Here is a 25,468-nt window from a genome sequence, read left to right as displayed (position 1 = left end):
TACACACACGAGTGTTATACTCATATATATGTATGTATGTATGTCACATTATAAATACGAAATGAGTGGTTGTTTGTTTTTCAAGTAAATCATATTTTATTTTACTTGTAAAATGACACAGCTTGAAATAATTTAAGCCATGATATATTTTTTCTTTTTTTTTTGTTCAATTTTCACCTACGTACATTTTAAGTCGTGGGTTCTGTTCCGGACTTTTATTAATAACAATTATTATTTCTCCCATATAACATTGCTCAAATATTTATATCTTTTTAGCAATAAGGTACCATATTGTTAATAAAATGTGAATTCTTATATAGAAAATCATTAAACTATCGAAGATAATAATAGGTAAGAATGTAATATAAAAAAGGAAAACATTCACAACACTTTGATTGCTTAGAAATTAAAAAAAAATACGAGACATCCTTTTTTTTAAATTTCCTCACAATGATTAGACCAAAACCAAATAGCGGCATGATTTATTATGTATGCAGAGTGTTTATATAAACATATATATGTATACATAGGCCAAAGGTACATCATTTCAATAATATAAATATATATATTATATTCTATGTGTGTTGTGAGCCCGTTACAATTAGTAATATTGTAATTAAAGATATCGTGCCATATCTATATAATCTAAAGGTACTTAAACAATAAATATATATGTTAAATTAAGTAAATACGATATTGTGGCGTACCGTGGACGTATTAGATTAAAAACAATTATTGCGGGTTCAAATCTGTTTATTTTCCCTCGTCTAAACTCTAACACGGGATGGTAAGTGGAGAACGGGGTCATTTAACCGTAGACTATAGTGCCGACTCGTCAGTCGTGGCCGCCCTGAGGTTAATAATATATGGTATCGCACTTTTGATTTTAAGGAATTTCCTTACTTGATCAATGCACAAAAGTTCAGGAAGCTTAATTTCAGGGCGGCCACGACTCATTGACCGTATTGTATATGTCTGTTCATTTCACACAATTAGGTAATAACAAAAAAACTATTATAAAAGATGAAAAATCGTTACCGGCTTGAGATTATTCCGTTTCATTTTGCTATAGTTGAACTTTTTTTATATATTTATCAATCTAAAAAAAATCTTCCAAATGAGAATTGACGATTTATTCATATAAACAAATATATTAAGGAAAAAATCAAAAATCAACAAACAAAACTTAATTAAAAGTTGCCTTAATTTTTTTTAAAATGAGTCCTAGAACAACAACAATACAATAACAAGAAAAAAAAACATCCACTTACTTAACACATTATATAAACTAAACCTATTATGATTAAAGTAAAACGGTTCTATAATACGTGTGACATTATATGTACAGCCCGTATAAAATATTAAATTCTATTCGAGCATCTTATTTTAAAGTTAAAGCTATACAGCAATAACGAAAAAAAAAACAAAAATTTATTAATAATTATTATTATTTTATTATAATAATTTCCTAATAATCCTACCCAAGTATCTTTAAACTACACTTTACTTAAGACACCTATTATTATTATTATTAAAGTAAGTAGTCCATTTAAACTCAATTTAAACCATAATTCGTATGTGAATTATAAAATCATAGAAACATATTAATTAGTTATATGGCTATATATTTATTTTCAAATAATTACCCTATCGATTCTATTAAAACTCGATTTTAACCAACTTCAAAAAGAAAGAGGTTCTCAATTTGGTCATTATGTTTTTAACAATATTATATATTATTGCCACAGTCTCTATAACAATGTAAAATATAAAAAATCGCTGAGATTTGATAGAAATGTTGGGTTCATCACTACAAATAAAATATAACTTACTTTTTACGAGAAGCAAATAAAAAAAAAACATTTTTTGGGACTTTAGACATCGAAAAGATTTTTAGCATATATGGAGTCTATGGAAACTTTTGGTATTTTAATTGTAATAGTAAACACCAGGGGTATCAAAATTCAGCTTTGCAAATGTTTGTTAATTGAAACATTTATAATGACTGGACTATATGTACTTTTTACTAATAAATTTAAACAGGTCAAAATTTACTGTAGACTGTTTTAGATATTAATAAAATATAAACTTATCTCAAATATAGTTTTCATCATAATTTTAGTTTCATCATTTTGAAAATTATATAAAAAAACATTCCTTAGGCATTTTTATTATATATCCCTTTGTGTAAAAATTTGAAAAAATACTAATCATCTCTATGTTTCTTTTTCCTATTTTCACCGAATTTTCCACTGAACTCCCTCCAAGACGCTCTCATGTCTCCTAAAAGTCTACTTTTAGATACATCCCTACATTTCTTTTCTTTTTTAACATTTTTACTTTTAGCAGTAGATTCAACGGGTTTTTCGGTTTTCGTTTCGACATATTCAGCGTTCGATTCATCATAAGTATTATCAACGGGAAAATATATATCGTTTTTTTCTGTATATAAATTATTATCTGTCAATTCACTACTACAATTGGAATATACTTTTAAATCACCCAATTCGGGTGTTTTATCTGTGGGTAATTTTGACAATGACAATTCATTTATGTTTTGACAGTTCGGTTTTTTATGGCATTGCTCTGACTCGTGGAGCATTTCGTACATATCGCTATCGGAACTTCGTTTATTTTTTATGGAACCTTCACACCAATCAGAATGTAATTTACTAGATAAAGTACAATTATTACTAATTTCATCTTTTTTTTCAGATTTTTGACCATCACTCACAAATTGCCTATGACAGTTGGGGCCACAGACTATATTAATGTATGGGGACTCGCAATCACTTTTATCTAGACTAAACTTATTAGATCCTATCTGACTTGTAAAATTTCCATCATAAAACAATTTATTTGTATGTTTTTCTGTTTGTAAATTGCAAAGTTTGTGTAATTTTGTACACAAAACGTTATTACAGGGGACAAAATATAAAGGTGTATCAGACTGACCATCAATAAATTTATAGGATAACAATGGAGACTTTTTGGGGAAAGAATTTTTTGTATTAGATAACGCTGGTGTTGCTCCACTCAATATACTTTCATTGGCTAGAGTCGTTACGGTATATTTATGTTTACAAGGTGAACATATAGTGGGTTCAAAGATTGTCTTATCATTTGCACATAAGGGTCTGTTCAAACAATTATTTTGGTAAGATAAAACCGGCTCAACACCTACAGTGTTCGATGTTAAAGTATATAAAGGCGGAGTTAGAACAACAGTTCTGTCAGTACACTTCGTAATATATAAGGGTTCTTTCACAGGAATATTTAGTTGTGGCACGTGTGTGTATAAGGGAGGTGTCACACTAAGACCTACATCACGTGAAGTCGAAAGTTCAGGTTGCATAAATCCATACAAATCATTAGATACGTTATATGAGGGTGTGTTCACCCGTTCAGACTGTTCCATACCAACGCCAGACATACTATACAAGGGCGTTTGCACACTTTGCTCACTATCACCATACAAGGGTGTCTCTACACTGTAGAAAGGAGCATCCACACTGTATAAGGGCGTGTCTACACTATAATCGGTAGGTGTAAATCCCTCACCAGAGTCCCAGTGCTCATCATTCTCGGAACAAGTGGAGGCGGAGGAGGGCGTGGAGGGCGCCCGTAGCGACTGAGTACTAAACGTTGAGGAGTCGGGTTGCTTTTGTATGATTAGTTCCACCTGAAATATGCATCATAAGGGTAATACGCAGGTAGGTTGTGAGAACATTGTTAATATACATTTAGTTAGTGTTTGCCGCGCTTTGTCTTGTTATAAGAGGAAACAAACATATTCATTTCGTTAAGGTAGGAATTGAACCAGAATCTCGAATTTACAGACAGATTCTGAGCTGCTGTGGCACTCCTTCTGTACAGTATTTTCTTTTCGTTATTTGGTGAAAATAATAGGTATTTGTTATATTTGTTGAAAATATAAAGTTGAATATTAGAATTAAATATTTATTATTTGTTAGAGAAGCTTTGCTAACATTGTTTAATTTTACAGTTATAAAAATTGTCTGAAACTCTTAACACTATGGGAAAAAAAGAAAAAATATTCCATAAGAATATATGGTTTTCTGGAAAACATTCTTAAATATGCATTTTGTAAAAATATATATAAATACATTTTCTAAAGAATTTTCTTTTCTATATCTAACTGCGAGGAGTGTACGAGTTTAATTATCACTCATGGAAATGAGTTATTGTCATTCCCTTACTTTGCTACCAAAAAAATATGCGGTGTTAACTCCCATCACTCAAAATGCCACGTCTCAATTTGAAGTAGTACGTAAATAAAAGAGGTTTCTTCCACCTACCTTGCTATATGCGGGATACAATTTATAGATAAATAAAAAAATATTAATATACTTGCATACCTTGAACTCTGGGCTATACAGTTTATGCTGCTTGTCTTTGTGCGCGTCGTCCAGCTGCCACTTATCCAGGGTCAGTTTGAACGTTTCTAAATTTGGACCTAATGGTAATATAATAACTAGTTTTTAATTATATGAATACATAAATTATTATTTATATAAAAGCCTTAGGTGAGGTACTTTGGGAATTTATCTATCAACTATATATCATTACTCAAAAGAAGTGGAATAAGGTGAGATCTACATAAATAAATTACTCAGTCGTATCCTGACGGTTGTATCGGGTGGACGTTTACACCAAGAAAAACAAGCACCGTATCTTCTAAACAGGTTCAAATCGCAGTTCGTAATTAATTATTTTCATTTTCTCACTGTTATAACAAGAAAAACCATAACATCTTTTTAGGACATTCCGTGATCTAGGTCACATTTCTCAACATTTTAAATATTGAAAAATAAGTCAGTAGAGTTAAAAAAAATTAAATGTCTCATTTCTCAACAATAACTTTCCTCTGTCTACCTGCTATCTTCTATAGAATATATTTTTTCCTAAAATAAAAAAAAACACCTGTATACTAACTATCACTAGGCGCGGGCACGGGCGTGGCGCCCACCTCAGCGGTCACGAAGAAGGTATTGAACCAGAAGTGGAACAGCTTCTCCTTGCGCATCATCATCTTGGGCTTGCAGTACACGTCCACCTTTATGTCGCCCTGGAGCGGAGTGCACGCCTGCAAGGCCACGCGCGCCGTCGTCTCATGCCGGCGCAGCTCGTGGCTACCCAGCGACGCCTAAGGGTAGACAACAATATGTAAAACATTGTAATAAATATCTATACATATAAAAATTTTGCAACTGATAGCTGTCTGTATATTGTTTTGCTTCATTATCAGAATCAGAAAATGGAAAGATAGTTTATTTTTAATAGTTTGTTTCCTTTAGTGCGGAATCGAACGCGCAACTGTCACGTTTATAGTGGTATGCTTGTGCCTCTTGAGTTGTCTCGAGTGAGGTCAGCTAGTTAGTGAAAGGGATGGATTCATAATTACCATGTAATTATGTTGGCATATCATAATTATGATGTTTAGTACTATACTTTATATTTCACTTCACGCATACATACAGGATACAGAATCCCGCACACAGCAAGGTGTTAAGACACTCCTTTCCCCTTTTCTGCAAAATTCTGGAGGCATTGCGTTTTCACGTCACGCGTTACCTCGACATCAGAGCAAAGAAATTAAAATATGAAACATTTAATTTCCTCGAGTAGCAGTCGAACCCATAACCTGTCGCGTTTAGAGTAGCGCACCTTGAACTGCGGCTCCACCTGCGACACGACCAGCTCGAGCGTGCACTGTCCGCCGTTGAGCGCGGGCGGCGGCGACATGCGCAGCTCGCGCACGTGCACGCGCGTTGCGCGGTACGCCAGCCGCCCCGACACCAGCGCCGCGTAGTACTCCACGTAGCGCCGCTGCGACGGGATTGTTACGCCTGAAGACGATTAAACGGACCAATTGTTATGTGTTTATTAAAACAATAAATACATATCAAAAGAAAATCTTATTTCTTAATAATTTCTTAATAAACATATAGAGTGAGATCCCAGTGCCCCCAGACCTACGTCATTTTAGCAAAGCTGAAATTTTGAAGAATATTAATCTAATATGTAGATAAGACGGTATGCGTAATCACTAACTTGTGCTTGTTAAGCGATGATTGAGCCATCGGATTGGACTGGGTGCTTATAAGGGGTCTTGAAAGGTTCCATGAATAATATATGTAAAATTCAGACTTGCTAGTTTAACGTAGTTTGTCTCATTTTTGAACAACAAAATTACACATTCAAATATTATTGAAACTTAACAAATCTTATAACTCAACTCATAACATGTCTAACAATTTAATAAACCTATCTATTTATAATATGTTAACAAGAAAATGTGTGCAATATTAATATTTTTTATAGAAGTTATAAATTTTAAATCAAAATGAATCGCAATAAAAATTTAAATAACATACAAATGTGTATTTAAATTACCTTTCTCGTCGTGTGTTCGTTTCTTGCCGTAAAATTTTAAAGCTTCGTCCGCCGTCGCCTTCTGACCGCTATACAGGAGGTAACAACACACCATCGTCCCTGAAATTCAGACAATACAGACATAAATAATATACCTAAAGAACAAAAAACCCATAACAATTGAATACAGCTTTTATAAATAAAGCATTATTCGTAACACCGAAAGATAACAGAGCAGTCAAACATTTAGCGAAAGGTCAAACATGTGCAGACCCCGCATCAGCATACGAATGCCGGGATGAATAAAAATTAAAAAAAAAAAAAGAAACGCGTTCACATACCCGAGATATTTATCACAAAATGGCGGCGAAATAATAGTTTCCCGCCTTTTTCAAAGGTTGGAATTATACGTAATTCACGTTTCCCTTTGTGGCGGGCTATTGTCATGCAAACAAAAACGTACCCCGAAATCTTGGGGGTGTGTAATTGCGAAATTTCTTTACGACACATAATTGCCAAAATTACTTACGAAAGAAAGTTTTCAAAGTCGTAAATTCCCAAGGGCCTATAGAAGGAGGCTATACTGCCTTTTTGCGGTCAAATAAAAAAAAACAGACTCGAGTTAGTCTCGCCCACCAAGGGGTTCCGTGCCAATTTTGTGATTGTAGTTCCACGGGAACGGGATTAAGGCGTTGATTTACGCGTAATTGTTTTCTTGGCGTGTAATTGTTTTCTCTATAATAAAATAATATATTTCTATAAATTAATATGTTTCTTTTTCTTGCCAAATTTCATATTTGTACGATCCACGGGACGCTATAAATATAAGGGATCATATTCGTTTCCATATTTCATGTTTATTCATCCGTTTTTTCTCCTAGAGTAACGGGACCCTAAAAAATGCCGAGGGCCGATATGAAAGGAACACGTTCGGTCCGCCGCGTCGTGAAAGGAGAGTAATCGTTTTAGATATGCTTCAATTGGCAGAAGTATCACGTTTGCTTTCTTTCGTTTCATATTATTTTATTTTCTTATAATTATATAAAATCACCACCTTCCGTGTTTGGTTTTTTTCCCGAGAAAATGGCTGCGTAATATTAAAGAGAATTTTTGAACAATAATATTTTATATTATTTAATTAATTATACCATATTAATCGCAATGAAATATTAAACTAATTAATATGGAATGGTTAATAAGAAAAAAGATATAAATTTAAAAGTTAAAACTATTTTAATGAAGAATTTATAAGTCTGAGAAATTTAATATAATGTCAAGAAAACTAACTAATAAAAATATTTTAAACGATTTAAGAGAAAGAGGAATGTAGAGAACGTAGAACGTTTGGCGCTCCGTTCTTTACGCCGCGCAGGCGCGCGCAGCCCTAGCAGGGCTAAAGCGTGAAGCTAAAGTTAAGTTTTTTAAAAGAACCTAGGATATTAATGTTAAGACACTCCTTTCTCTTTGAAACACTTCCCATTTCCACTTTCCGGCGAAATTTCGAGGCATTGGGCGGAGAGTGGCAAACTCAACGCCGCTCTTTCCCTCATTACCAGATCGAAGACATGAAAAATATTAAATATTTCATTTCCTCGAATGGAAATCAAACCCACAACCTGTCGCATTTACAAGCACGCTTTTGCCACTGCACCACTACTGGCCTCAATGAAATCAATTTATTATTATAATAATATACTTTATAGCTTATTTGTTAAATATTTCTAGATAAAATGTTTTATTTATACTAACTAGCACCATGCATTATGCATGAGAGATAGCTTAATAGATTTACATTTTAATATCCAATACACACATTTACATACAACAGTGTGATCGCTTGCGATGTGAATTGCAACTATGACTTTCATATCACGGAATAAGTTATTTTTTTATCGTTTCGTTTTCCCGCATTTTGTGTGAACCCAGCCTAGAATCTGATGATACTATATACCATCAGGTTCTAGCTTAGGCTTGCTTTTTCTGTGGTGTAACAGAACGTCGCAATTTACTAAACTAAGCTCCGAAGTATCTTAGAATCATTTTAAATATATTGTCCATTACATAACTACAAGCATACAAGGACTAACTCTTGAAAAATAAAAAAATTGTATCATATATTTCTCATAAAAAAAAACGATTAATTTACCTTATTGAGAATATTGTCAAATATCAATATCAATATAATTATACTTCAGTTTTAGAACAGGTAGGTTATAGCTCAAGCCGTGGATTCGATTCCAAATCGGGGGAATAAATTATTTAATATTCATTTCCCCGCTCGCTAGACAAAACACTCAACGCCACCCACCACGCAGTTTCCAGAATTCAGTTTTGTGGAAACGGAATGTCTTAACACAAACACTACGTTCCCTCTGCCAATCCTGCAGATCCACACGGGATAGAACGTGAAACTAAAATTAAAAAAAAAACAAATAGCAATAAACCAATCACCTGTCCTCCCCTTCCCAGCTTTACAGTGCACCGCGGCGACGTTCCGCGAGTCCTCGTTCAGCCACGCGTGGACGCTCTCGCAGAAGGGCTGTATCTGTTCTATTTTGGGTGGCGCGTGATCTTCGAACTCGAATTTTTTCACCTGTAAATATGAAAAATATTATTAGTAATGACGTGTGCTATATGGTATTTATTTATGACAAAAGAATATCTTCCTAATACTTTTCTTTTATTCGAATGTAGTTTTTTTTTCTTAAAAATAATGTTATTTTATCTTTCAAGGTATTATTTAGTATCTTAGAAAAACTTCGAGATACTTTTAATAGTAAGATCCACCCCACAACATCAATATGCATATTACATACTTACTAAAAAAAAATAGGTACCTAATTTCATTTTCGCTATATAGACGAAACTTAAGCACAAAGGACGATTAGGTACCTACTTTAACTAAAAAAAAAATTATACCACAAATAAGCAAAAATTAACGAGATATTCTCCAAATTACCTACGTATTCACAAATGTGAGAATGTGGTTTAGTATACGTAATACGTATGTTTCATGAGAATCACCCGCGAAACCTTTTGCCTGGAAGCGGTTTTGCGGTTGACGCGCTACGGGGTTTTCGTATCGACGACGTAGGTAATCATAATGTATATGTTAAACTATACAATAGTTGCTTAAGTTTTAGGCCTCATTTTGAATTTGATAGCTTCATTGGCTTCAGCCATCTTTTTTGACACCACATGAGCATGTCACATGTGTTGGTTTGATGTTAACGTTTTGAAGGAAAATAAAATGACATGTGTTTTTCACAAAAAGGTAAAAAAAAGTAATTCTAAAAGCAATATTCGATAATAATTGAGCATTCATAGGCCGTCGTGGCGCAGCCTGTAATAAGGTAGTGTACTATTGATATTCGCCACTCAAAAAACCGGTATAAAATGTCTTAATGAATAACAGAGTATATTGACACTAGATTTCCTGTTTCCCTTTGCGTACCGTGCTATATACGGGATACAGTATTAAGGCATTTAATCACTTTGATATTTCATGTTACTTTAATTCAGAAAACCGTTAGTTAATATTCATATTAATAAGCATATAGCAGGGTAGGTATTAGAGCAGAGAAATGAAAATAATTCGTTTTCCGTCTGAATTGGAATCGAACAGACAACGATCGCGTTTACTATAAGACGCTGTGATAGCAACCACGGGGTTAAACTCCAAAAAAATACCACATTTCACAATTTACGCAACACGTAACCTAAACCATTAAATATTCTCTCACAGTGTGTTTGTATGTATATATGTGCACAGCACAGACAACACACACAATATTATTGATCATCCAAATACAAATAGCTGAACATTTCACGGTAGCCGCGAGGGTCACTCACCCGGACCGAAGGCGTCCACGTTAAATCTTTACAAATAATGACATGGCGAGATAAAAACGGTGGCGTGGGCCGTGGGCGTCATCGTAGTGTCTCCTGTGGATGCTTAGAAATAAGGCTGCCTCGACAGTTCTATTAAATTGATTCTTGTATTGGAAACGACCAAATTAATTAAATACTAGCGACCGGGTCGCGGCTTTGCCCGCTTAACTATATAATTTTCAATTTGCTAATCTGTATTACTTTCGTTTCCTAATAATTATATATTATATATAGTATTTTCAAAACAATATCTATACCTATACTGAAATGTAAATTTTCAGCCAATTCAATATATGGTATAACTTTTTTATTTTATAAATCGGTTAAACAGTGGTACAGTGTGTGCGATGAGTTACGCCAAAAAACACGCCATTTGTCAAATATTTCGCAGAAAATGGGGAACAAAAGAGACCACCAGGATCCCTGCCTACGCTGCTATGTGATCCTACATACACAGGATGAAACTAAAAAAAATTCGAAAAACATCTCTGTAAAAATCTTTTTTACAGTTTTTTAACTTACACCACTTTATTCTTCAAACCCGTCAACCCTGAGTGGGCAAATAGTGACATTTGTGTGACGCGGTCACGGTCGTGACACGGTCGGCTGGTGGGCGAACCGAGTGTTCAAAGCAAACAACTGGCTGTGCTCACTTGAGATGCTAGTTGTGATGTAAGATATTATGGTCTCTGATTTCGAACTACAGTTTGGTAACATATACTAATTATTTTGATTTTGGTTTTGTTCTTTTTTAATTAGGCAGTAGCGAGTAGCAGAGAAGGTAGAGAAAATTTGGTGTTATGACACTCCGTACCCCATCCGCCTTTTTGTTAACAGAGCGATGAAAAAAAAACATTAATAAAATTCAATCTCCCGAGTTCGAAACAAGCCCACGACCATGGTGTTTACAGCCACAACCTTGTGCCACTGCTCCAGGACGGCCTCATAAACTAAAATACTTAGACATAATATAATAAATTCACAAACCTTTTTTAATACAAAAATACCAGAACTAATTAATATAATATTAATAACTCATCGCTTTATTTACAAGTGACAGACAGACAGTACGTACACGGCTTTTGCATGGATTAATATCCTACAAGAGACTTCAATTAAAGCGCTACCGTACGAGATCATGAATATTAGGTCCAATTAAAGAAATTGGCAAAAACAAACATAAGACAGACATGTTTTTATGTGGATCTCTGAAATATATCACCATCGTGTACCAGTTGAGCACTATACATGGATCATTGTGGGTTCGATTCCCAATTGAAGAAATACCATTATTATTTTTAGCTTCACGCCGTATAATGTAGAGCGAGGAAAATGAAAATATTTCGTCTGTCGCGTTTACAGACGTAAGCTTATGCCCCTGTGCCATATAATAATAATAAAATAATGCAAGTATATACTGTCCCAGTCGTTGTTACTAAATCCCGGCGTTAAGTTCCGCCACCCAACACACAAAACTTCAAAAAAATTACAAAAAAATCAAAATCAAACATTAAGATCTCTCTACCCACACCGTGTAACCGGTAGAGATGCTACTACAAAAAACAAACACGCCGCTACTATGTAATCATTTCCCATACATACACGCACAAATTTGATATCGTGCACAATTTGCTCCAACGCCCTTTGTAGGGCTTCGGAAATTGATTCGCTGAAGCTTTATAAAAGGAGGTGAATCTGATTACTGATCTTACGAATACAATAATTGAGCAAATATTTGCAAGAAACTCGTATATATTTTTTTATGTTTAGCTTCACGGTGTCTCCCGCACGTAGCAATGTATACGAAAGGAGCCTGGGAACCTAATGTTAAGTCACTTCCGTTCCCCTCGCGTTTCCGCCGAATTATGGAGGCATTGGGTGTTGAGTGTAAGAACGCCGCGCTTTGCCTTGTTATCAAAGGGAAGAAATGAATAAGAATAAATATTGTTAACGTTTCTTAAATTGTTATTCCACACTAGGGATAAGCATATTTAATAAATAGAGACTTGCTGAACGATCATTCTTCGAAAGAATCTATGGATAGCGGAAATTTGTAAAAATCTCCCTACATAGATGCTAACACGCTAAATACATATAACATAATATATTTCAAAAAGGCGCGGATTCCATTCCCTTTAAAAAATTTTTTCTGTTAAAATTATATTTCAAGCATCACAAAATTTTACAGAGAGAATAGTATTTAATCACAAAAAAAACTGTTCTCAACATGACGCCTAATTAGTATTATATTTTAGGCAAAGAAATGACCTCTTTAATTTCCCTTTTCAAATATTTGACCAATACGCATTCAAATTAATAACCACTGTATTCAATCAAATGCATCCTAAATGCATAACAATGACACCAATAAAATAAAGAATTATAATCTTTAACACGTTCACTGCAGCCTAAAGGTCTAAATCCGCCTCATACACTTCACGCTAGTGTTAGGTGATGCATGGAATATGAGGCCGAAAAAGACCTCAACAGCACCAGTTGAAAGTTCTCAAAACGTGTTAAAAGAAAATGTTTACTTTTCTCCGACCAAGCCAAATACCCGCTTACGATAGTTTATCTAGCATCTATCTATAAGATAGTTTATCTTTTGGTTATCGGTGAAATTGGTAATGTTAGTGATATCGTCCGAGATGGTGCGCATAGAATGACTAAGCTATCTTGACTTTTATTTTTATATATTGGCTGATCGTGTATGGGGGGGTCTCTACTGTGCATTGGATATTTCACGTTTTCATTTACATTTAGATAAGTGCAGTCTTCATCAACAGACAGACATTTAAGACGATGGGTTAAGGTTATATTTTTAGGTTTGAAATTAGACATAAAATTTAAAATTTGTGGTAAAGACCAAATTTTTATCACTTAGCCACCTGAACGAGACATAACAAAGTAGCTATGATCATATCGTCCGCGCGGGCGAAGCCGCGAGTAGAACGCTAGTCATTAAAAATTTTAATTCCTTCAGATTAACGAGACGAAGGGTGGTGTCGTTGCGTTCATTTATTTAGTAGATAAATTACTTTAAAAATGTCATATATGTATAGACTCATGAAACAAATGATATTATCATTATCGGGCAAACCACTCAAATGGACGAGAGGTTGATTAAAACAATATCGATTGTTGTATAGCATATTGTAGTAGTTCCAAGAAGTAATGTCAGATTTTCCTGGTACTCCGGTCTGAACGTGAGACATGCTTTATTTACACAATATTTATTACTATTACATTGATCGTGACTTTGGTTCTGTAGCTAATTTACATAACCAGCGGCTACGCCATGACAATATCCAATATAAAATATAATATACGCTATGACCAAAAAAAGGAATTCAAATTTCATTCAAAACAAAATATACTTTATAACTTTAGTGGAAAAGTTCATTGAAATCTTATAATTTATAACTTATATGAAAAAAATTGTGGGTATATATATAGAGGCCAGACGTGGCGTAGACGAAAGAAATCTAATACTTATATTATCATAAGGCTACTTATTGCCATAATACTTATTATTATGAGGCACTCTGTACCTCCTGATGACTTCTATGTGTGCCCTTAAGGCAGGTCTCGATAAGTGATACAAAATGTTTGCTATTATCTATTTTATTAAATTAAATTTTCAACGTAGCAAAATGGTGATATAACTAAATGGCTGTGTGTTTGTCTAATTCTGTTTGTTGTTTCAGATTTTTTTTTATAGGTAGAGGGAGCATAGTGTTAAGACACTCCGCTCCAACGAATTCTGGAGGCATTGCCAACAGACAATGGCGGGACTCAACGCCGCAAAAGTATAAACCAATCGTTCTTTAATTTAATACCTTAGGTAATGTGAGATGTATGAATAACGTCCAGTTCCTTAACAAGACACACACACGCAAAGTAGGTAATTTAAATTTAACATATAAATAAATACAAATTGCATCCAAATTTTTGCATTCGTTGCTATAGTAATTAAATTTTAATTGAAATTTATTATACGGATATAAAAAAAAACATGTGGATAATTTGTTTTTTTATTTATCGATATCTCGGCAGACATTAAGTGACCGGATATATTTAAGAATAATTTAATTTAAAAAGTGCCAATATTTATTTCGTACACTACCCATACATGTATGTCATTAAATTGTTCACTTCCTTGAAATATCAATAAGATATTTTAATTTACATTATAACTAACCAGATTGCATACATTAAATAACGTAAAGTATTTTAACTTATTCTGTCTTAACTTGTTGCATTCAACACAAAGTCTGTCGGATACGGGGCGGAGAGAACGGAGTGTGCTGACATTTAATTCGTGCGCAGTAGTAACTGTAGCTGACGCTATGATTATTTTCTAAATTTCTTATTTTACCTTCACGTTGTATCCCGCACGGAGCAGGGTATAGGAAACTTGAGAACCTAGTGTTAAGACACTCCGAAAAACTACTAATTTGTTCTCTAAAATCCCATTAAGACAGTTCCGTTTTAGCATTTTCGCCGAATTCTCAAGGCACTGCGTGTTGAGTAGTGACAATTAACGCCGCGCTTTGACCCCTCATCAGAGCGTGAAAACAAAAATATTCATATTCATATTTTCATATTTCTTCCTCCGAGTGGAAATCGAACTCGCACCTAATTTGGCCTGGGTTTGATTATATTTTCTTTAGGTGAACTGTCTTCGAGCAAAAGTTCAGACCAACGGAAGCCTAACTTCACAACAACCACGACTCGTCGCCCGTACTGTACACCACCTTCACCGAGTTAGTCACTAGTCACTACGGGTGTAGGGCGCGATAGCCTGCGGTCACTGATTGTGCGGTCACACATGCTCACCCGTTTAGCGGTATGGAATACGAATAGTTACGTGACCAGTTGTGACTAGGTTTTCAGTTTGTTATTTTAATTATATTTGATCCTCTTTTGTTTTTGAACGCGTGTAATTATTTAAATAATAGTATACGCTAGTGACCCACACGCGGCATCGCCTGCTTCAGTTTATTATAGCCAAATTATATAAAATCTTCAAATTAATTATAGCCTTTGATATATGAAGAAAATTACTGTAAAAATATGTCTAAATCCGTTGCGTTTTTGCGTTAAATGAAACAAACATCCACTCTTAGAAATATTGAAAATTTATATTATTAGTAAGAGTGGTAAAGGTACCACTTATTTAGCTTTTATTTTTAATTCCTTTTTTTTTTAAATAGACTTAGTAAGATAAAAAAAAAGCTACTGCACCGATACACAATATAAATAAACTAGCGGACTCGGACGCGGCTACGCCTGCTTGAAATATAAGAATATAATTTCTATAGAAATATAATTTCAATCTAGATGAAATGCTAAAAGTGTCTAGTAAAAATGTATTTTTATAAGGATGAATATCAAAATGACGCGGTAAAGAACGCGGTCGCGTAGCGACGACGGTTGTTATTAACATGGCAGACTAAATTGCATGTCAAATTAGAAAGTATTTTAATTTATTAGTATATATGTGTAATGTAATATTATATAGCCTATAGCACTTCTGAAGAATGCAGCTTTCATACAAAACAAAAACAAAGTAAATCGATCCAGTAGATCCAGAGATCTTAGCGTTGAAACAAACAAACAAACTCTTCCGCTTTATTATATTAGTATAGAAGTATAGATAGACTACACATACACAATTACTTCGTAATAACATACTTACTATCTTCGTCTAGAATATACAAATGCTCTTAAATAAAACCGTAAGTTATGATTCATAATAAACCGTGATTTATCAGTGATTTATCCGTGATTTATACAGGATTTATATGTGAGATTCAATTTATGGTCGTTTAAAATCGAAAGTCACAGTTTAACGCAACATATATAAGAAGCAAATATATATTTCATAAAGTCTAACAACATAATAAACAAGCGTAAATATAATATAGCTGTATCTAGTATTTTGTACTTCTAGTATTTAACTCTTCCTTTACTGAGTGACAAACAATAAATAGCAGAAACTACTGGACTTCGAATGTTTAAATTTATTGGAGTATTAAGAAATGATTTCCTGAAATTCTGACGGCAATGGGAAAACGAATTTTCCATTTTACATATTATATTAAAGTTCACACTAACAAAGCTGGGAACGACATCTAGTAATTAATAAAGCTTCATTCTTATTAGACTTAATAATAAATCTATTTCTATTAATTAAAATATAAAGGTCATTAGTACAAATTAAATATTAATAAATATTTTTAAATATCATAATTTACACAAATGTGGGATGCAAATAATACTTTGCTTCTCAAACAATAAAACAAAAACATTTACTACGTTCTAAAAACGACATAAAAATAGTATTTAGGAATCGGTTTAAAAATAGTAATATATACATATGGAAAGAACTAGTTTTAAAATCATAAAAATTATTAAGTTACGTCTTGAGTTACATCTAAAGATATATTTTTTTGTTACGGAAATAATTAACGTATAATTCCTACCGTCATATGAATGCGTTGAAATATTTAATTTTGATTTATAGACACTATAAGCATATAAAATTTACATTAACCAATTTTCGTGTGTATATTATAAATAACAGAATTTAGAGACTTGTGTGGCCTCTTTATGAGTTTTATATTTTTATACATTAATTATGAATGCATATAAATATTATTTTTATTTATAAATATACGAGGTCATCGAAACGTAGAAGGACACGGTAGGATTGCAAATACGGTGGTTGTGGATTCGATTCTTATTTGGAGGAATGTATGATTTTCGTTTTTTGTGTCGTGTTACGTCAACCAGCAGGCAATGTCTGTTAAATTTGGGCAGAACAGTGAGTGGGAAAAAATATAAGTAATCGGGCGAAGCCGCGAGCGGGCACCCACTATTAAATAAAATAAATAAAATACACTTAAACATACATGTAGATAAATATATAGACATTTAACAAATACAATAACATTGTATTCCAACAAAAGGTAGTTCGTGTGATAAAGAAGGTTTACTCCTGTCGCGCGTTATCGTTTATCAGAGAGGCGACATTCGGTCTGACACTTTCATCAGATGATTGACATTCAGGATACGAAGCAAATAAAACACGGGTCACGTTCACTCCAAGTATCTTGTAACCGATGAAGTATTCATTTTAGAAACGTTTTTTGTTGTATAATTCTGATTTTCTTATTATTGATTTACTTAGCTTATTTTTTTATTAGTCTTGCCAGAAATAATAAATATCTATTGACATATCTCGCTCATGGAAGCCTAGTTTCAAGACCACTTCTCCACTTCTCCTTCCGGAGCGAGGAAACGATAATAACGAATTCCCTCGAGTGGAAACCTGAATTCAATCAAAAATAGCTTCCATGTCCAGTCCAAAATTACACTGCTAGTTTTCCGAGCGATTTATTTTATAATTATATTCAGCAAGTACGTTGACTAATAAATGGTCCTTAAAACTAAAATAGAATAATACTTCCTTTTGGCAGCCAAACATCATAGAATTTAATTTGCTCAATCATGATATATTTATATATCCACTACATAATATATACCAAATAGTAATATATTATTTGATTTTGTACTTTACGCTTTATTCCGCATATTGCATGGTTAGTAGAGTGAACTTAGTGTCAAGACACTCCGTTGTCCACTTACCAGAATAGAAAAAGAAGAAAAACATTCTTCCCCCATGGGAAATAACATAGATCATAAACGCAGCGTTGAATTCCGCCACTCTACACGCCATGCCTCCAGAATTCGGAAAGTGGGGAACGGAGTGTGTTAACACTAGGTTCTCTCTGCCTACCCTGATGTGTGCGGGATACGGCGTGACGTATTCTTTATTAATAACAAAAAAAATGTCGAATCTATTCCATCATTTCAATACAAATTGAACACAATCATTTTATTGTGTATACCTACTTCGATAAGCGTTATCAGTTATCAACGGGAAGGGCAGCGGGCGACACCTTGTCTAATACAAACGTTTATACCAAACGGTTATTTTGGCCACCGCAACGGGCGACGGTTAAATAATAATTTGCAATTGGCCATTCCGTTTGTGTGATACCTAGTTGTGGCAAACGTACCCGTTTTGGTGATAACGGTATCGATTATTGTCACGTTCGAAGCGATGAAGTTACTTTTTTGACTTTTGTTTTTATTACTATAGTTGTAGTTAAGTTTTAATGTAACTGTAATAGGTGTGATTTTCATTTATTTTTGTTATTACATATTACATTTTTTAAGCAAAAACACAATCTAGATCCAGTGTGATAGTTGTGGTCTCAAATTTTAGCTGAACGTACATAATTTATAACGCATACTATTTTCGGCTTCAAGCTTTATCCAGAACATAGCAAAAGTGGTACGAGAGAAAGTAGTGTCAAAACACTACTTTTTCCGAGACACTACGTGTTGAAAGCCAATATTCGACAATTCAGCGTAACAAAATAAGTCAATTCTCTCTCAAAAACAAATCATATAAACAATAACCGTCTGCTCCCCCCCCCCCCCCCCTCTCTTCCTTACCACAGCCGTATCTATAATATACAACACCAGTTATAAACAGGAAGGGTAACTGGCGACACTAAGTCTGACACTTTCCCAGCCTTATCTTAACTAATGAGTGGCGTGGAAACTTAATAATCTCTTTGGAAAATATTTATATGACGTTAGCGTTTACAGTGTGAAAATTTACCAGATATATAATTATATATATATTACATACAAAAACACTGTATTTCTTGGTCTCCACAATTGTTAGACATACAAAAAACAACTAAATAAAGACACCACAGACTGCTAAAAAAAACGCAGGTTTAGTGTTACACATAGAAAAAAAATATACCATCGAGCTGGTCTGATGATGGTGGGACTAGAAGATGGCTGATGGAACCTTGGACTGCCTATTAGTAAAGACATTTACTAATAGTCAGTTTGTACTCATTAAAAAAAACATAATTTTAATTTTTTAAACTATTACTAATTATTACAATAATTTTTAAAATCAAAACTACCACCACCAAATCAGTTGTGTTGCCAAACAAACGCCACATAAGAATCATTAGATATAACATTCATTATAAAACGTTGTTCATATAAAAGGATTTACTTGATAATATATTACAATAAATATTTTATAATAATCTTAAACAGACTGGCCATTTATTTCGAGCACAAACTATTTTGCTATCGAGCTAAGAATATTACGCGAATATCTAAAAATATATCTCTATGATAAATAATTGTATGGTTCGATTTTGTATGTAGACTGGCGGTCGCCGAGTTATTTATTAAAAAAAATGTTTAAAAGACAAGCAGATTTGTGCGAACGTTGATGTTTTGTTTATTATAATGAATTTCGCTTCCCGCTCATCTATGACACATAGCAGGGTACGTAGAGGGAACCTGGGACTCTAGACTGAAGACAATTCTGTTCCCCACTTTCTGTCGAATACGTTACCAGAGTGAAGAAATGAAACATTTAAATATTCCCAATTATAGTAACGACGAATAACGACGAAAAATATATTAACTTACATTACTGACAAAACCGTATGCTCGCCACTAGCTACATCCTACTTACTGGCCACGCATCTAAATTGTTTTAAAATAATTATGTACTGACAAGGAAAATGTATTATAAATTGATATTAGCATTGTAATTATTGCGTTAGCCTTTGTATGGCAGGCACGAGGCATTTATCAAATTTAATTATACTGTAACCATTTGATCTACGTTATAATCGAGTTAGAAGATACTCAACCGAGTGAAAAAAACTGCTAAATTAGATATAATTATAAAGTCAATGCTAATTACTTATTATTATTTAATATTTTTTTTATTTGAAAACATAAATTAAAAATTTTGATTCCCAATGGTCAATCAATATTTAAACTATTAATAATAAGCTTTACTTCACATTTCCATTACACCATCTCATTAAAAAATTGCACAAATTTTATCAAAATTCACACAATTATTGTGCAATATCACCAAAAACAACCACAACAAAAGTCCAGGCATAGCCATAATCACATACTAGCTCAACAACAAAAAAAACCAATTATAAAAAAAGAAACAGATTTAATTTCCATGCACACAAGAAAAAAAAAACGTAGAATGATAGGTAAAAACTCAGAATACATGAAGAGATACGAGATGATCGTCACGTAGCAGCCATAACCACAGTGACTCAGTGGCGGACGTGATCGATCGCACAGATTGTATAGCGGAGTTTAACTATGAAAGTCACGCGACCGTTCAACAGTTGCTGTGGATATTTTAAGTGATTATTCAATGGAACAATATGTATTTATCTGTTTATAGGTAACGAGGTAAACTGCTAGGTTTCCTCCTCAGCTTAGAAGACTTTGAGGATGCTCTTTATTTATAGTTTATTTTAAGGGATAGGCATGAGCAAATCACTTGAATAACTACGTAAGTACTAAATGAGATATGATGAGAATTTCATTTCCTCGAGTAAGAATCGAACCGATCGCACAGTTTTGAAAATGTTATTTAAGTATGTATTAATTTAGTTTCTGGAAATTTCTAGTGCTAGACTATTTTAAGTGCAAGTGAGTGACATTTGCCCGAAACGTCCTAATTTAGCAATAACGGCGTCACGAAGAGATCACGAGTAGCTAAAAGCTAAAATATTTAAAAGAAACCTTAGTATCGAAAGAAACGTAAATCTTTTTCAGCGTGACTTTATCCATATATACATTAGCAGCTGGAAAGCAGAGGGAACCTAGTAAAATTTGGTTCCCCAACCGGGAATCGAATCCACAACCATCACGTCTACATTCAGAAACTAACATTGCGTCAGCGCATATTAACGATCCGAGCTAATCTAATAGTAGGTAGGAAGTCATTTCACATTATCTGGATAAATCGGTATCTACTGTCCCTGACACTGGGGTCAAATGAAGGTTCTCATATCCGTATGGTGAAGCGTAATGTTCCATTAAGAGACGTTTATTAGCGATATAATCGTGTACGATAAAGGTTTCTAGATTAATTATTAGACTTGTAATTTACTACATATTTGTCCTGGTATTTATTTTTATTATTTTTATCGCTTCACGCTAACGGAGTTATTAGAGAGAACGGAGGAACGCTACGATCTCTCATATCATTTTGACTCTCATATATGCCCTCCCAGGTATCCTCATTCTTTTTACGTGACCTTCCTACATCATCATTAATATATTGCTTTCAAAGGTCAATCGAAGTCCCCCTACCTTACCGCTCAATTTTTCTTCATAAATCTTTTTTGATAAGCTTAACAAATCTGCAGATAGTACAATATGATCAATGTTCAATATGCTTTCCACAATTCAATTTTAAATAATAAAAGTAGGGGAAAAAATGTACAAAATTTTCGTCTAGATAAAAATACACAAATATACATAAATTATATTATTATTGTAATATATAAACGTAGTGTAGTAGTGTTATTGTAATATATAAGCTGTATTACTCTAAAGTTTCATCTCAATCCGTTCAGTAACTTTTGTGGAAAAGTTGAACAAACATCGATAATCACAAAGTTTCACATTTATAATTTTATTAGGACTATTTTTTTACCTGTGGCTACACTCGTGGACGAATATAAATAATTAAGAATCGTATATCGAAACGATTATATTACGAATATATTGATAAAATATAGCTTGTCTCGATAAATAGCCTATCCAATACAAAACATTTTTTTTTTCATTAGTTCCAGAGATTAGCGCGTTCAACCAAACAAACTTTTCCTATGAGGTAACCAAAAGGTGAAAAGAATATAAAAATGAAAAAAGAGATATCAAACTCACCCTGTCATGAAACTTCTGCGCGTCGTACTTCCTCTCCGCGCACAAATTGTATATCATGTAGTGACCTTTGTGCATCTGCTCCAGGAACCTGTACACCTCGTCTATGTGGTTCCTGTACACGCCTTCTAACTTCTCCGCCGGGAAACCCATTGCTATTATCCTGTCTGTTATATCTGGGTGATGTGTTTAAGGAAATATTCGATATGGCCATACCATAAAAAAATAAATTTAATTTGTTTTTTTTATATATATAAAATACGCTTTTTTTACATAAAATAGTATAGACAATAAGTTCAGTTCGACCATTCACGACGTCGAAATCCGGTGGAGAGTAGAGAACGGAGTGTCTTACCACTTAATATAAATAGCTAAAATACTTTACCAAAATACATGTCCTGCACAGTGATACATAAATATTTTAAGAAATAAAAAAGTTTCTTGTAATATAAAAACTAAAACGAATATTTTTTTCTACCATTTTTTTTGGATGGCTATAAAAAACTTTATTATACAGGTATAGCATATTTGTATAGACACGTGTAAAATTTATAAATAAACTTTGATTAATGGTGAACGAGTACCTAATAAGTTATTTTTTTTCTTTAATATGTAAAACACGTCATTAAAATAATCTGCATTCTTAATGTGAAAAATATCTATAACCTGAACATGGGTTTATATGAAATAATAAAAGTTAATTATAGTTTATAGTACAATATTGTGATGATGGAATTTTTATGCAAGATCGAAGGAGATATTAGCACTTATAATATAAATAGTAATATAAGAATGAGACATTTCTAAAATAGATTAAATTTTAACAATTCCTCTTAAACCGCATGTTACTATGAAAAATATGTGAAAAACAACAAAACTCAAAAAACTTTTTGGCTGTAAAGAGCCAAACGCCACGTTTTGTCCTGTTAAACCCACAACCGTCGCATGCACAGAGTTAAACGCCACTACGACACGAGGATCTGCACTTCATATATTAGAATACACGCATGAATAGCACCTTGTATCACGCACTATCACGCAGATTGACATCAAAGCAGTTAGCTAGTTATATTAGCCAAACACGGAACGAACGGGTTTCGACCGAAAACCTATTATTGGCAGTCGACGTTCATAAATGGTATTTGCATATAAAAGACCTTTCGAGACACTGCTGGGATGTATTTAAAATTTAAATATTGTCATAATGATTTAACGCTAGTTGCAAGATTATAATTTATTTAAAATATTAATGGGAACCCGTTCGTTGCTTCTATAGTGAATATTACAATTAATGTATTTTTTTATATTTTTGGCATTGAATTACGCCACTCAATCTACAATGCTTTCAGAATTCGGCGGAAAAAGGGGAAACAGAAGTGTCTTAACACTATTGTATGCTATTCCCAAATACCCTCTGCCAACCCTGCTATTTGTAGAATCCACCATGATACTAAAAAAACCAGTAATAAGGAAGAGCGAAACAAAAAAATATATCATTTCCGCTAATATAGGGATATCGAATGGAGTAATTAAAATTGATTGATTTTGTGAATCTCACAGAGGAAAGACCTAAATTATAATTACAAATTCATGAAACCACACAGCGGTCACCTAAGGTTGGCTCGTCTTGGAAAACACACTTGTAAAGAAATGAATACCAAAATGGATTTACAAATTATAATAAAACTTTTACAAAATATAGGTACAATAATAAGAGATTCATTCCGGTTTTGGTTAAGAGAAAGAGCGATTTATAAAATAATTATAATCTGGTCCAATAATAAAAAATCTTGTAATACAGTTAATTACCTTATTCGGTATAACATTATACGGTAAGAGACAATAATGGCTCAATTCAAAGCTACACTTAAGTAGTAAGCTTTTTTTAACGTCACTCTCACAGCACCGCACACAGCAGAGTAGGCAGAGGGAACCTAATGTTAAGAAGAAGAAATTCTGGAGGCATTGCGTGTTGAGTGGCGGAATTCAACGCCGCGGTTTGCCTCGACACTCAGGTCAAATGGCCTCAGTTGTTACCTACTTGTCGTAATTTGCGCAAATTTAATTAAATTAAATGGACTGATAGAAAAAATAGAGTAATACATGGAAATATTGTGTAATAACTTGTTTAGGTTTTACTGATTTTTATTTATGGGACGAAAATTTTTAGTTGAGGTCAGTCGTGGCGCAGGGGCACAAGTGTGTGACTGTAAACGTGTATGTTGTGGGTTCGTTTCTCAATCGAGGAAATGAAGTATTCAATATCTTATTTGTTCGCTGTGGTGACGAGGTCTTAAAGCGCGGCGTTGAGTTCCGCCACTTCACACGTGAAACTAAAAAAATCTTGATTTCTTGGATTGCAATGAAAAGGAGCTAGAAGCACGATCCCTTAAAATACGCATTACCTTAAAGCAATTGTTATAACTATGAGTAATTTGAATATTCAGTATAAAGTTTGACTTCCTCGTTTCCATCCTATTGGTTAATCCATTTTCCGAAAGACGAATTGCTAAATTTTCCTCATTTTGACGTTATTAGGGCTGGATGGACCGAGTGGTGGATCATATATTTCGTGTAAATCATGCAGGTAAAATTAGCGACGTCCACGCGTAGTACATGAGCAAACTTCAATACCAACAATTAGCACCAACCACACTAAGTATTTTAATATCTTCCGCATTTTACAGAGTTGGACAGGGAGATCCAAGTAACATAAACGATTTAATGATTTAAAGAAAAAGAGCAGCATTACGTGTTAAATATACATTTAAAAATATATATATAGTTTTAGGATATATATAAATAAATCAATAAATTTAACCTTCACATTTTCTTCTCTCTCTCTTAGTCCTACCGTGTAAACTAGTCCAGGGCATAGGACATAAATAATATGCAACATACATGAATTATAACGCAAATATTAGCCTCTAGCGAAAAAAATAAACCCGTGACCTGCGTCACAGCGGCCAGTGCTAACCATTGTCAATTTAGCTAATAAATACTAATTGTTATTTATTCATTACTATAGGCTGAGCACAAAATGGTGAAATCATCTGTGCCAAACTAACTAATATAAAGCATAAAAGCCGATGACCGGACACGGACAGGTTACGTCACCCGTCCTGAATGATGAAATGCAAAATTATGGAAAGTTTGAGGGCTGATAAGATTTGATGCTGAATTTATGGCACCATATTAGGGATTCAAACGACGTGGCTATGAGTAGTTTGATATATATTTTTTGTTGTTTACGTTTTTTTAGCTTCGCGTTATATCCCGCTAATATCAGGGTGAGCAGAGGGAAGCTGGGAATGTAGTGGAACAGGAAAAAAATATTAGATATTAAACCGCTTACTCT

The 25,468-nt window shown here is 33.6% G+C and overlaps 1 protein-coding gene across 2 annotated transcripts in view; it reads right to left on the bottom strand.

Annotated features, from left to right (window-relative positions):
* Window positions 1-25,468, bottom strand: part of LOC146539241 (phosphatidylinositol 3,4,5-trisphosphate 3-phosphatase and dual-specificity protein phosphatase PTEN-like) — a 48,821-nt gene that overhangs the window by 71 nt on the left and 23,282 nt on the right. The window contains exons 2-8 of one of the 2 annotated variants that reach the window (XM_085186104.1): window positions 22,114-22,286; window positions 8,848-8,989; window positions 6,418-6,516; window positions 5,689-5,870; window positions 4,957-5,167; window positions 4,380-4,477; window positions 1-3,682 (exon numbers count right to left, since the gene is read on the bottom strand). In XM_085186104.1, the coding sequence (XP_085042230.1) occupies window positions 2,207-3,682; window positions 4,380-4,477; window positions 4,957-5,167; window positions 5,689-5,870; window positions 6,418-6,516; window positions 8,848-8,989; window positions 22,114-22,286 (2,381 nt within the window). In that variant the 3' untranslated portion in view covers window positions 1-2,206. The remainder of the gene's footprint in view (window positions 3,683-4,379; window positions 4,478-4,956; window positions 5,168-5,688; window positions 5,871-6,417; window positions 6,517-8,847; window positions 8,990-22,113; window positions 22,287-25,468) is intronic. The other variant, XM_085186105.1, reaches the window with a different exon arrangement.

This window comes from Heliconius melpomene, chromosome 5, assembly GCF_056956725.1.
Source record: "Heliconius melpomene rosina isolate 202511_hmr_F chromosome 5, ASM5695672v1, whole genome shotgun sequence".
NCBI classification, from domain to species: Eukaryota; Metazoa; Arthropoda; class Insecta; order Lepidoptera; family Nymphalidae; genus Heliconius; species Heliconius melpomene.
The sequence above is the reverse complement of the archived record's forward strand: the minus strand, read 5'-3'. Positions and strand labels throughout refer to the sequence as shown.